The sequence below is a fragment of the Malania oleifera genome, chromosome 1 (assembly GCF_029873635.1).
Source record: "Malania oleifera isolate guangnan ecotype guangnan chromosome 1, ASM2987363v1, whole genome shotgun sequence".
NCBI lineage: Eukaryota > Viridiplantae > Streptophyta > Magnoliopsida > Santalales > Ximeniaceae > Malania > Malania oleifera.
The window spans coordinates 154,302,825-154,316,521 of NC_080417.1; the positions used below are offsets into that span (position 1 = coordinate 154,302,825).

The following is a 13,697-nucleotide window of genomic DNA, read 5'->3' on the forward strand; positions in this document are numbered from 1 at the left end:
AAAACTATGATATTTACTAACAAACATTTAATAATAATAGTAATTTAAAAATGTAGATACTTAAATAACCTAATAAATTTCAGCTTTGAAATCTTAATTTGAGGTCCATAGCATAATGCATGTGCTAGACCAATATCAAATATTGAATATCCCCTTAATTTTGACTCATCCCCTAGTTCATTGCCAAGAAATCTTCAAAGTTTGAGTGTTGAATTTGACATTTCCTTAAAAAGTATAGGAGTGACATGTGCCATTGCCAAATGCCAGCTCCCCCTAAGGGTGGGTTGTACACTTCACTTACCATGTAAGCAAAAGCATGAAATTAATTGCTTTGTGGTTTGCATTGATCTGTGTCCAAACAAGAAAATTAGATGCGACGGACAAACACCTTACCCTAGGCCTACACATTTAATGATTAATGATGTGTAGTGGCCATCTCGTTATCTCGAATTAAAGTCCACCTATTCTAATTTCATTGACTAACAAAAAAATCCTTTATCCTTGAACTTTACAATACCCATTTCAAATACTGGTGGAATGCTCTAATTGGAAGCTAAATATCACTGACCTAAGGAATCTCACCCAAATCCTAGCCAATTAATTAACCAGCTGGCTGCCATGATTTGTCATCTCACCAAGTGTTAACCTTCAATCTCCTACAAAGCCTCCATGTATAGAAAGTTCATGAATTCTTAATTTTCTTTTGGTGTATGGGTACATTAGAGGCGTCCAGGTTCACAATTCTGCGCCATAATTGTTAATTTGGTAGCTATGCCTATGCCAGTGAGAGGCAGTAAGAGAGAGGTAAAAGAGAGTGGTGCCCTCCAAATTAAGGGGCAACACCAAAAACCAATGGTCACCATCCTTTCTACCTTGCTTCGCGTGTGTTAGAATACTAAACTTAGACATGATTTTAACAACTTGTGCAGAAGAAGAGGCTCAAATATCGCATTTGACCAAGAAAAGAATTAAATGGTCACATGCAAGTAATTAATGCAGACAATATTGCAAGCTCTTGGATTACAGTCTGGAACGTTACAATTATAGAACAGGCACAAAGAGAGAAGAATTGGGGTTGAAAAAGAGAATGACCATAGGCATATAATTAAGCATTGGGTCTGAATTTGCATCTAGTGCTGGCCTATAAGGAGGGGGCTTCTCTTGTCACCTTGTTTTCATTCTAAGCAGATGGCTGATTCCAATGGCGATGGAGCTCCTCAATCCAAGATCACTGAGAAGTTTCAAACCAGTGTCGTAGCCTCTCCCTCTCTTTCTTTCTCTCTCTATCTCTCTCACACACAAGCGCACACGTGTCTGTATGTCTGCATGTATGTATGAATGATCAGCGCCTTCAGATTTAAGAAAATTATTTGAATTGAAATTTTAAATGTGTTTCTGCAGTTCTGTAAATTTTTTTCCTCTTTAGATTCATGTTAGTTTTCTTATGGTTCATGTGTTTTTATGCATATATGGATAACTTCATTCTGTTTAAACGATCAAGATGTTTGGAGTTAATTATCTTCTCTTTATGTATGTGCGTGTGCGTGTGCGTGTGTGTGTGTGTATGCATATATATTATATGGTAAGATTACTTTGTTTGTGGGAGTGTTGATAAATTTTTAGCATGGTTAGAGGGGATGAATGAATGATTAGTGCATATAGATTTGAGAAAATTAAACAAGAATAATATTTACATGTTGTGTTCTATAGTTTCTTGGAATTCATGGGTTTCATGCATATTCAGGTAAAATTCTAATATGGTCAAGAGTAATGGCTCTTATCAAATTAATTTCTGCATTGTGACATTGGCAATGCAAGAGAAAAAAATTAAGTTCCTTCAAAATTATGAGTTCTGAATTTCTGCGATCCAATGCTTCTGCAGAAAAAGAGGAGGTGAATGATTGCCCGGTTGAGCAAGTGAGGCTGACGGTCCCCATAACAGATGACCCAACCCTGCCTGCCCTGACATTCCGAACATGGGTTCTTGGACTAATCTCCTGTGCTCTTCTGGCTTTCCTGAATCAATTTTTCGGGTATCGCACCAACAACTTGTACATTTCTTCGGTTTCAGCACAAATTCTTGTCCTTCCCCTCGGGAAGATAATGGCTTCAACTCTTCCCAAGAAACGATTCCGAGTCCCCCTCACAGGGTGGTCATTTTCCCTGAATCCGGGACCCTTCAATCTGAAGGAGCATGTCTTGATCACCATATTTGCCAACTCGGGATCAAACAGTGTTTATGCAGTAAACATTATTACCATTGTGAAGGCTTTCTACCACCGAAAGCTGCATCCAGTTGCAGCCCTGTTGCTGTCTCTAACAACTCAGGTGCACCCAAAGTTCTCAATGCAATTCCATCCAAGTCGATCAATTCCCATGAATTCTGGAAGAAATTCTTCCGTCCAATGAGCATCCTTTTTATTGTTTCTGTTCTTTTAATGAAATTCAGATGCTTGGCTATGGGTGGGCTGGTTTATTCAGAAAGTTCCTTGTGGACTCCCCTTACATGTGGTGGCCCTCAAACCTTGTCCAAGTCTCTCTATTTAGGTATTTTTTTTCTTCTTCTTTCTCAATTATCTTTTTCTTCTTCCCATAATCACATTCTGTCAACAATTTTTCTTGTGCATATGTAATCTGCAGGGCATTACATGAAGTTGAGAAGCGACCTAAGGGAGGACTTACAAGGCTACAATTCTTCTTCATGGTCTTCATAGCAAGCTTTTGCTACTACATTGTTCCGGGTTTTCTGTTCCCATCAATTAGTGCTCTTTCCTTCGTTTGTTGGATTTGGAAGGACTCAGTCACAGCCCAGCAGATTGGTTCAGGCATGAGGGGCATGGGGATTGGCTCGTTTGGCCTAGATTGGTCCACAGTCGCTGGCTTCTTGGGAAGTCCCTTAGCCACCCCTGGCTTCGCCATCTTAAACATCCTGATTGGGTTTGCCTTCACCCTCTATGTCATGATTCCTATTGCCTACTGGAGCAATGCATATGAAGCTAAGCGATTCCCATTCTTCTCCTCAAATGTGTTTGACTCCACCGGTCAACATTACAATCTTTCCCGAATTCTAAATCAAGAGACTTTTCAAATTGATCAAGCTGGGTATGATAATTACAGCAAAATCTATCTTAGTATCTTTTTTGCCTTCACATATGGGTTGAGCTTTGCAACTCTCTCAGCTACCATCTCACATGTTGCTCTCTTCCATGGAAAGTAAGCTTCCTCCTTTTCAACTCTTATTTATTATTTTTATTTATTTTTTAATATGTTTCTATTGTGAATTGGACTGACACCCTTCTCAAATTTTTCCTTATAAAAAAATTGTAAAAGGACAATTTGGCAGCTGTGGAGAAAAACAACGGCTGCAGTACGAGATCATGTAGGTGATGTTCACACAAGACTGATGAAGAACAACTATGAAGCAGTCCCTCAATGGTGGTTTCATATTATCCTGATTTCAATGCTGGTTCTTTCCTTAGTTGCCTGTGAGGGTTTTGGCAAACAGCTCCAACTCCCATGGTGGGGAATCTTGCTGGCTTGTGCCTTGGCTTTGTCTTTCACCTTGCCCATTGGGATAATTAATGCCACTACAAACCAGGTATAACTCTTAAAAAAAATTTAAAATTGACTTATATAATTAGTTTTTTCTTTTCTCAATATAACATGTTAATTCTACGTGCAGGCACCAGGGCTAAATGTTATAACAGAACTAGTAATTGGGTATCTTTATCCAGGGAGGCCACTTGCAAATGTGGCCTTCAAGACCTATGGCTACATCAGCATGTCCCAGGCCCTTATGTTTCTTGCGGATTTCAAATTGGGGCACTACATGAAAATCGCCCCCAAATCCATGTTTGTTGTTCAGGTAAACTATATAGAATTCTATATTGAATCATATTTTTGCATGATAAAACATAACAGGTTTCTGTTTGCCGGTTTGAATCTTCTTTCAGCTGGTGGGAACAGTGGTTGCTTCAGTTGTCTACTTTGGCACTGCCTGGTGGCTTCTTGCTACCATCCCAAACATTTGTGATTCATCTGTGCTTCCAGAAGGGAGTCCATGGACATGCCCTGGAGATGAAGTTTTCTACGACGCATCGATCATATGGGGAGTAGTTGGTCCGCTACGAATGTTCAACAAGTATGGGGTTTACCCAGAGATGAACTGGTTCTTCCTGATCGGCCTTCTCGCCCCTGTTCCAGTATGGCTGCTTTCCCTTGCATTACCCAACCAAAAATGGGTTAAGCTCATCAACATGCCGATTATTCTTGGAGCTACAATGATGATGCCACCAGCCAGGGCCGTGAATTATTTGATGTGGGGAGCCTTGGGCATATTCTTCAACTTCTATATTTACAAGAGGTATAAGGGATGGTGGGCAAGACATAACTACATCCTATCGGCTGGTTTGGATGCAGGGATTGCCTTTATGGCAATACTCGTTTACTTCGCTCTCCAAACGAATAATATTAATGGTCCAGAATGGTGGGGTCTGGCTACAAGTGACCATTGTCCACTGGCTTTATGCCCGACAGCTCCAGGAATAGCAATTGAAGGTTGCCCTGTTTTCTGAGTTTTCCCAATATGTCCGACCTATCCTTGAAGGTTTCCAGTGTATGTAAAACTATTAGTCCAGCTTATGATGATTGGGACGAGGAAACAGGATGATAGAGTGGCGAAGATGAAGCTGTAATGTTTGTTTAGTTGCAAAGGTTGAATTGTCGTAGGACACCGTAATCTGTAAATACATGATGTGTCAGCCCTCTAAATTTATTATAGTGATGTCATAATATCAGCACAAATTGGAAGTGTTAAAAAAATGTGGTAGAGTCTAAAAACCAATGAGTTAAAAAAAGGAGATTTACGTAAGATCACAACTATAAATTGGAGGTGCTAAATCCAAGTTGCCAACCCCAAGACGACTAATAACAATGAAAATGATACTATCAGATGTTTGAAATATGAAGTGAATATTACTGATAAAAGAAGAATAAACATTGAATTAAACCAAAAGAAAAAAACAGAGGAGGGTTCCGGACAACCACAAGGGTGGTAATTGCAAAAGAGCAATAAAACAGGGTTGTAATCACTATACTCTTCAACTTCACAGTGTTGCATGCTTTTTTTCTTAGATGCTTTTACTGTTCCTTTCTCACCATGATCTCCAAAGATGCAATGGGAAATGGTTTCCCCCAAGCAGTTGCTTCAATATGCCCTTTTCTTTTAAGTTCCAGCTTTGTTGGAACTCATGCACTGAATACGGAAATATCCAACATATGCTCTCAATATCCACACTTCCTGAGGGGATGAGCAATATTGTCACAGAATGTGCCGGGATTTCTGTGAATGAACAATCTTCATGTTTCTCCATCCCATACAAAGAAGCGATGATTCGCCAATTGCCAAATTCCTTTTCTGCAGGTCTCTTTCAAGGAGTTCTATCAATTTACCTTCAATGCTCAGCAATTACTGAGTCCATTCTCCAGTTGAGGAAGAGGAAGTGAGAGTATGAAATAATTATTTGTTAATATGAAATTTACCTTGAAAGAATTATTTGATAATATCAAAATTACTTGTGAAGTAAATTGCATTGTGCTCGGAATTGGATTTACTACCAGTAATCCCTACATGAACATGAACCATCTTTGAAACAATGAAATCGGTTCCGGTCACGCACAACTATTTCTCGACCAACTATCCCTGATATCAGTTTCAAAGCAGCATGACAATCCTCACAAACACGAAGATTCTTCATAATCCTAATTGGGGTTCCAGGTGAAGTGTTCATGAGCCCAAAAACCAGTGCTAATTTCTCGCTATGGCGGAACAAAACTTTTTCTTTCTCATTCTCTTCCATATCCAGAAGAACCACCGAAGTGTTTGGTACATATCCTTTCAACTTCATTTTGACCAGCAGTTTTCCCCACCTTCTAGATATCTCCTCAGCTTGAGGATGTGTCTCATCCCCTGCCACAAATTCATGGACCCTTCCCTCTACTGTTATTGAACTCCACCCTTGTGTCTTCTTCACCCCTTGATCTCTCATCAGCTTCCTCACTCTTGCAGTGTCTTCCCACTGCTCTGCTTGTGCATAAATGTTCGATAAAACCACATAGTATCCATCATTAAGAGTGTCCAGTTCAAGAAGGTGCGTTATTGCTTCTTCGGCCATTTCAATATTTCTGTGAACCTTGCATCCACCGAGTAAAGCTCCCCACACAACACTATTTGGCTCAATAGGCATATTCATGATGAACTCATGCGCCTCTTGAAGAAGTCCTGCACGACTGTAAAGATCAACCATGCAACCGTAATGCTCAATCTGAGGAATTATTGCATAGTCCTTAGTCATGCTGGCAAAAAAGTTACGACCCTCATTAATGAAACCCATGTGGCTGCAAGCATGCAAGAGCCCGATGAAGGTGACACCGTTTGGTTTGATGCCTGTTTGGATCATTTTAGAGAACATGTTTAAAGCTTCCTCAGCTTGTCCGTGCATTGCAAGCCCTCCGATCATGGCTGACCAAGACACAACGGTCCGTTCTTCCATCTCATAGAAAACTCTACAAGCATCCTCCAAGCACCCACACTTGACATACATATCAATCAGTGTGTTAGAAACATGGGTATTTCTTGTAAACTTACTTTCATTAGAGTACTCATGAATCTTCCTGCCAAGATCGAGTGCACCCAAGTCGGCACAAGCTGAAAGAACAGCAACAACTGTAACCTCATTTGGCCTCATCCCTGTCTCCTCCATCAACAGAAAAAGATGAACTGCCTCCTTGGGCTTCCCACAGTGGACAAAACCTACAATCATTGACGTCCACGACCTCACATTCCTCTCAGGCATTTGGGCAAACAACTCATATGCCCCCACAATTTCTCCCCGCTTTATTAATTGGGTTATCATTATATTCCACGTAACAACATCTCGCTCAGGCATTTTCTCGAACAACAGCTGAGCATCGCCCATTGCCCCACACAAAGCATACAAATGAAGATTGCTATTCTGCAAAAACAAATTCCATTGCAACCCAAGTTTCTCGATAAGCCCGTGAACGATCCTACCAGTAGAAAGGTCCAGCAAATGCGAGCATGCCTTGAAGACAAAAGAAAAAGTAAAAGCGTTAGGAAAAACATCAAACCGCCGCAAGCAATAAAAGAGCGCAATTGCGTCTCCCGGAGAATTGCCTTCAGCGAATGCTTTCAAACACGAATTCCACATGACAATGTCGGGTTTTTCGAGGCACTCGATGATTCGTTGAGCGTATGTAAAACTCGAGGGAGAGGCACAGACGAAGGCGACTCGAGAAAGGGGGAGGGCTGAGAGAGGAGTGTTGGTTTTGATGAGGTGAGCGTGGACTTGTCGGAGCTCAAAAGGAGAGTTGAAGTTGCGGAGAAGATCATTTATGGGGGTTTGAGAAATGGGTGGGCTAGAGTTTCTGCGGAGATTTTGAACAGAGGTAGGGGAGGGTGGGATGGAGAGCCAGGATAAAGAGGAAATCATTTGCGACCGTTAAAAACGACCTTTTGGAGGTTCAAACGGTTATATAAAACGGCAGGCTATGGATTGGGCCATGGCCCAAGAAGTCCAAGCCCACTAATAAGGCACCAGGCTGAAAAACATAATGGGCCAAATCCACTCACAGGCCTCTTTGTAGAAGCTGTTGACGACTCAAATATGAAAAAATTCTTCGTATGCTCGATACACCTAAGCATTTTGTCTTAATTTAATAATATGAAATTCGTGAAAGTTCAGGACACTTTTTCTTTTTCTTTTGGAAAAAATATTTTGAAAGTAAAAGTGTAATTCAATGTCCAACCCATAATAAGTAACGTTTTGAACCCTTAAAAAATAAATGAAGTGTTACATAAGACCATGTTTGTGGATAACAATTTTATTTTGGGTAAAAGACAATAACTTCTTTTGAAATTTGGTAAAAAGAAAATGATTTTTCATAAAGTTTCAAAATTTTTAGGAATCTTCTCTAAACTTTCAAGAATTTCAGGGACTTTCCTTGAGATTTGTTAAAAAGACACATAAATTCTCTCGTATTTTGTAAAAAGACAAATTTTTTGAACAAATGTCTGTCTTTTTGAAATTTATGATATTTTTGAAATTTCAAAGAAGGTGTGTGACTTTTTTAAAATTTTAAGAAAAGTTTCTGTCATTTTCCTAGGTCTCAGGAGTGATGAATGTCTTTTGCATTTTTATTTTTTTATTTTAAAATTTTTAAATAATTAAAAAATGGCACTTTATTTTTTTGCTTTTGAAATTTTATAAGGAAGTTGGAAAACATCTTTTTTATTCTTTCCAAATCTTGGAAAGCTAAAAAATAAGATAACACTTTTTTAGTAATTATTAAAAAAATTGAAAATAAGAAATGAAAATAGTCACAATAGTTTACATTTGTAGTGAAATTCAACAAAAGTCATCTACGGTAGGTACAAAATATAAACATTTTTTTTTTTTTTTGGATTACGCACCGAATATCCACGCGTACATTTTACGGTCCATGTGACTAATCTTGCGCCCTTTGAAGTTAACCCCACAACTCCAAAGGGAGGGTAAATTCAGGAGTCCAGGAGTAGAAACGAGTTCGGGAGGATTTGAACACCTGACCTTGTGAAAATATTATTGACAATTGTATATATATCTATATATATATAAAAGAAGCAAATAAAATTATTGACAATTTTATATATAAACAACTTCTAGCATCCTTGATTAGAATATCTGAGAATATTACTTAAAATTTTGCATTAGGAAAGATTAGTAACAATTCCATCAGTGCATAAAATACAAGGAAGTGAGGCATATGACCCACAAAATCAAGCCAATCCTTGCCTATATTATTGCTCAACCTGTTTAGATCATCAAAGAGTTATACTCTCATGGTCCCTTAGTCTCGCGATATAGAAGCAAAGCTAGTATATGTTGAATTATATGATAACATTGGCCTTCATTTTGGTGAAATTTTGAGAATAAAATCTCGAGGCATATATATATATACATGGCAAGAGTAGTAAAATTCTTAAGGTGGCTGATGCTAGAGGGCAAGTTATTAAATTGTGGGTTAGGCCTTATAAGCAACTCTTCTAGATCAGGCATGGCTCCCTCATTTATTTCTGTCATTTTTAGTCCCTTTATTTCTCTAAGACATAGCATCTTAAGTCTTCTAAATCCTCCGATCCATCCTCAAAACAAAATTTTAGATCATCATCACTGTCATCATCGTCATCCTTCTTAAAACCATCATGGACTTGAAGCTCTAGTAAATTTGGCAAAGATTGGAGGACTCTAAGTGCATGTGGAACACTATCATGTTGTAACCTTGACAAGAATAAACGTGACTCGACTAGAATTTGAAGCATGGGAATCCAATCTAACAACTTCTCTAAAGGTCCATACAAGTGGAGGTGCTTAAGGAATGGGGGAGGAGATGATATGGAATTTAGATCAAGAATATCATCGTCTGCTATTGACTATAAGTACAATTCTTCAAGGTTCTTCATTTTATGTTGGGACACAGTGTTGAAATATTTTCTAAAATAATTTATTTTATGCGTTTTTCAAAGTCTTCCATTTATAAATTCTCTAAAACTTTCATGAGGACCATTTAATGCTATATGAGTTTGTCCCACATTGAAAAGAGTGAAAAATGAAAATTCATTAATAAATGATAAGGTGGAATAATCTCTTAAATTTGGTAAAGAAATAGTGCTAGTGTGTACTCTAGTCCACCCTAAGCACTGTTTGCACACGCACGCACGCGTGTGGCGTGGGCTGTAGGGCGCTAGTGGTGCATCGTTATGAAATCGTGACTGTTGATCATGATCGAATGACTAAAAATAATCTTATATATATATTTTTAATAAGAGTAAGTGGTGCAATCCGAACCGTATAAATAATCTAATGGTCAGAATAATTTTTCTAGAATGTCTCGACCAGGGCACGACCCGGAGGCCTTGGAAGTGCGACCAGGTCGATGCCTAGTCGATTTTAGAAATCTGCTTCACAAATGGAAGTTAATGAAACATATTTGAACAGATGTAACCTTTCGGAAAATGCATAATTTTGTCTATTTAAAGATAGAATTAACTCCAAGAAATATAGAAATATTCAATCATTCTCTCTTTCTTTTTCTCTCATAAGGCTTTCACAAATCCTATTTTCTTCAATCTTGGGTTTTGTTTTCTGTAGAAATAGAATTATAGAAATTTGTTCAGATTCTTCTAAGGGTGTTTGTGATCAGTTTTTTGTTTGTGTATAACGCAAACTGATATTAGATCATATTATGGGCTTCATTGTATCCTGGAAACGTATTTGCTGACTCAATACACACCGGTCTAATGGGGACAAATAATGTTTTAAAGAAAATGATATTGCAACGTGTCTTGAAGCGTTTTTTGTTCTGCAACATTTATATACATTTGTTGTTCTACACACAGTAACTTGCATTCTTCACTCATCAATTTTATAATACATAACATCCTTAATTGCTTTAGCTTTCCCAATTCTTTTATTAAGAAAATGCTTTGTCGACCATAATTTTCCTATACAAACCAAAGACTTTTCAAATCTTTTAAACAGCCGATTCCCTTTCATATCTTCACATCTTTTGTAGCATTTAAACCAAATTCACCCTCTAAATTTGAAAAGCCAACTATAAGGTACGCAACCTGTAGAATAACAACACCAAGATCTGTTTTGAAGAAACGATTGAAGAGATAACACAAAGTTTTATTACAACAATCTGTCCAACCATGCACTCACTAAATGGGCTTCAATGGCAAAATGACAACAAATAGAAAAACAAAAGAGGACATAATCTTGTAGTCTAGATGTGTGCGGTGCTCCGGTGGGGGGGTTTGATCCTTGGAAGAAGCACATGGGTGGCTCACCTACCATGGTAGGTGGTGGTAGCTCACCAAGCATGACTGACTTTGACATTAGTGGCCAACTTTGATATTAGTGGCCAACTTTGACATTAGTGGCCGACTTTGACATTGGTGGCCGTCTGTGACATTAGTGACTGTCTTTGACATTGATGGCCGTCTTTGACATACCGTGCCCACCATTCACACTGGATAGGCCATACCATCTCAGAGGGGCGTTGCCCCTGGACCCCTGTGTCTCGAAGGAGAATGTCTTCTGTCTTCGTAGTACCATTGCAGTCTACCGCTTTGACCTCATTTGAACCATACATCAGGTAAGTGTGTCAATTAACTCGTGGGAGGTGGGAATTGCACACATATACACCAACACCCCCATCTGTAGAGACCCGATGAATTATACTAATTAAATATAGGAGGAAGAGAGAAAAGGAAATTGTAAAAGGAAACTTAATAGGGTCTTGTTGACGAATGCAGCGCGTTCATCGATGAACAGGCTTATTGGGCTTGTTGACGAGGGATAACGTCTCGTCGACGAGAAAATACCGAGGTTGTTTTTTCAGTTCTGAAATTCATCGATGAGGAATAAATGTTCGTCAACGAACTTCCTTAGTGGCCTCATCGATAAGGTGACGTGTCTCTTCGATGAGTGCAGGTGTCTAAAATAGCTTAAACTCGGTTTTCAGCGCAAAATTTTCACGTGAAACCTCTCTTTTTCTCTCCTCTTCGGTTTCCTCTCCTTCTCTCTAAGATTTTGGGTCCATTCTTCGCCCGATTGACGATCCGAGGCCGCCACGACACTCCTGGGAAGTTTCTTTTCAAGTTTGGTGGAGTGGATCGTTGGTGGGGTCAACTTGGACTCTATTCCAAGTTCAAGGTAAGAATTTTTATTTAATATTTGGCTTTCTTACAGTTGTAGAAAATGTAATACTTGAAGAAATACTGAAGTTTTGTTGAAGGTGATATTATTTTTTGAGTGTTGAACGGGGAACCCTACGGGTATTGGACTAGTGGTTTTAGGGGCTTTTCAGTAGTCAGGTAAGGGAGTAAACTAAAGTAGTAATTTTTCATGAAAATTATTATTATTTAATAGCATATTAATTTTTAGAAAATATGTATTATATATGAGCATATTTGTGAAAATGTATATTTGGGAAAATACTATTGTTACACAAGAATATATATTTTTAGTATGAAATGCCAGGAAATGTGATTTCAGAACAGAATTCATGATTTTATTTAGTTTGTGTGGCATGAATATTATTTTACGCATATTGTATTATATTAAGTCAATTTTACAGAAAAAACATGTTTCAGTTATTTTCAGGAATAACATGATAAAACAAGAAATTATGGTTTCAGAATATATGATAAACAGTACTTATGCTCAGTTCAATATTTATGATATGTTCGGCGTAAGGCTGTGATTGATAGTCAGCACAAGGCCGCAGTTATGCATGTTATTCGGTACAAGGCTGTAGTTATGAATGTATTTGGCATAAGGCTGTAATTATTTATATTATTACTAAATTCAGGAAATGCTATCAATCTATTTATGTTCAAACAATATATTATCATGTACTATATGTTATCAGAACTCGGATGATAGTTCAGATCAGTTATCAGGAGCACAATACCGTAACTATACAGCTCAGTTCAGTTCAGACTTGTGCTAATCGCCCTTACTAGTAAAGGGGGTGGGAGATAGATAGTTGATGTGGTTTTCAATGTAGAGTTGTAGACGTCCACCTGGCAGTTCAGACTAGGTTGTGGCGGACCCATCGTACTTACAAATATTTTTGACTCGGCAGTGGTCGGCCAGCCATTGTCGGGTCCCGCCTTCGGGCTACACAACCTGTCATGAGGGGTAATACATGACATCAGTTAGCTATTCATCCTGAGTAAATTTCAGAATTACTAGTTATATCAGATGATTTTATGAACGGTGAAACACAATATGTTTTAGTAACACTATGAAATTGTATGTTTACTCAGTTATGATATTATCAGTGTTTTCAGACATGTGACATGTATCGCATATTTATTATAGCACGCCAATATTCATGTTGTCACACAACTATATTTAGTTTATTTTCTTACTAAGAGGTATCTCACCCCAGCTTAAACCATTTCAGGGAACCCATAGAGACAGGCAAACCCAACTCGTCGTGAGGCAGTTTTTACTACCCTGCTAGGAGGGTAAACTTTTGAGCTAGTATTAGTAGGTTTTTTTGTAAGATCCTAGATTTATCTTTTGGTATTTTGAAGATTGTGTATATATAGTATATGGTGGAATGTAGTTAACTCTGGTATATTGTAGTCTATGGTTGGATGAATGAATTTATGTTTACTGTTGCTTAGGTTTCTACTATGTATGACAGGTGTGTCCCCATTATCCATGGGCTTGGATTGACTATGTTATGTTTTAAGTTAATGATATTTAATATGTTCAATTATGTATCAAATTAAGTTGGTTCGTTGCACCCTCAATGTCCACCTATGCTCTTGAACCAATACCAAGAGCATCCCGATGCTTCTGGAAGTTAGAACTACCCAATGCTTTGGTGAAGATATCTGCATGATTGTCTTTTGTTGGACAATACTCCATCTCAACAACCTCATCCTCAATGAGTTCTCATATGTAGTGACACTGAATCTCAATGTGCTTGGTTCTTGCATGGAACATCGGGTTCTTACTGATAACTATGCAACTTTGATTGTCACAGTGAATCAAAGTTGCAGCATTTATCATTATCTCAATATCAGTAAGAAGTCTTCTTATCTAGAAAGTTTCACA

The 13,697-nt window shown here is 38.2% G+C and overlaps 2 protein-coding genes across 4 annotated transcripts; one reads left to right on the top strand and one right to left on the bottom strand.

Annotated features, from left to right (window-relative positions):
• The first annotated feature begins 1,188 nt into the window (after window positions 1–1,188).
• LOC131150151 (oligopeptide transporter 5-like) lies at window positions 1,189–4,574 on the top strand. The gene is made up of 7 exons (XM_058100737.1): window positions 1,189–1,249; window positions 1,883–2,328; window positions 2,450–2,547; window positions 2,641–3,213; window positions 3,331–3,598; window positions 3,683–3,865; window positions 3,954–4,574. Exons 1-7 carry the CDS (start codon window positions 1,189–1,191, stop codon window positions 4,572–4,574), a joined length of 2,250 nt encoding a protein of 749 aa, XP_057956720.1.
• LOC131167673 (pentatricopeptide repeat-containing protein At5g66520-like) lies at window positions 3,705–7,529 on the bottom strand. Of its 3 annotated transcripts, none has more exons than XM_058126503.1 (2): window positions 5,542–7,529; window positions 3,705–4,739 (listed from the first exon to the last, which is right to left on the bottom strand). In XM_058126503.1, exon 1 carries the CDS (start codon window positions 7,509–7,511, stop codon window positions 5,613–5,615), a length of 1,899 nt encoding a protein of 632 aa, XP_057982486.1. In that variant the 5' UTR covers window positions 7,512–7,529; the 3' UTR covers window positions 3,705–4,739; window positions 5,542–5,612. The 3 variants fall into 3 exon arrangements, with proteins under 3 accessions (XP_057982486.1, XP_057982480.1, XP_057982496.1); XM_058126497.1 differs by having other exon boundaries at window positions 5,158–7,523; XM_058126513.1 differs by lacking the exon at window positions 3,705–4,739 and adding an exon at window positions 4,953–5,426 and having other exon boundaries at window positions 5,542–7,523.
• Between the last annotated feature and the right edge of the window lie 6,168 nt (window positions 7,530–13,697).

Excerpts from the sequence above, each read along its gene's own strand:
- LOC131167673 (XM_058126503.1), bottom strand. The coding sequence starts at position 7,511 with ATGATTTCCTCTTTATCCTGGCTCTCCATCCCACCCTCCCCTACCTCT.
- LOC131150151 (XM_058100737.1), top strand. The coding sequence starts at position 1,189 with ATGGCTGATTCCAATGGCGATGGAGCTCCTCAATCCAAGATCACTGAG. Across the intron at positions 2,329-2,449 it reads TGCTGTCTCTAACAACTCAG|ATGCTTGGCTATGGGTGGGC; the intron begins GTGCACCCAAAG and ends AATGAAATTCAG. Across the intron at positions 3,599-3,682 it reads TTAATGCCACTACAAACCAG|GCACCAGGGCTAAATGTTAT; the intron begins GTATAACTCTTA and ends TTCTACGTGCAG.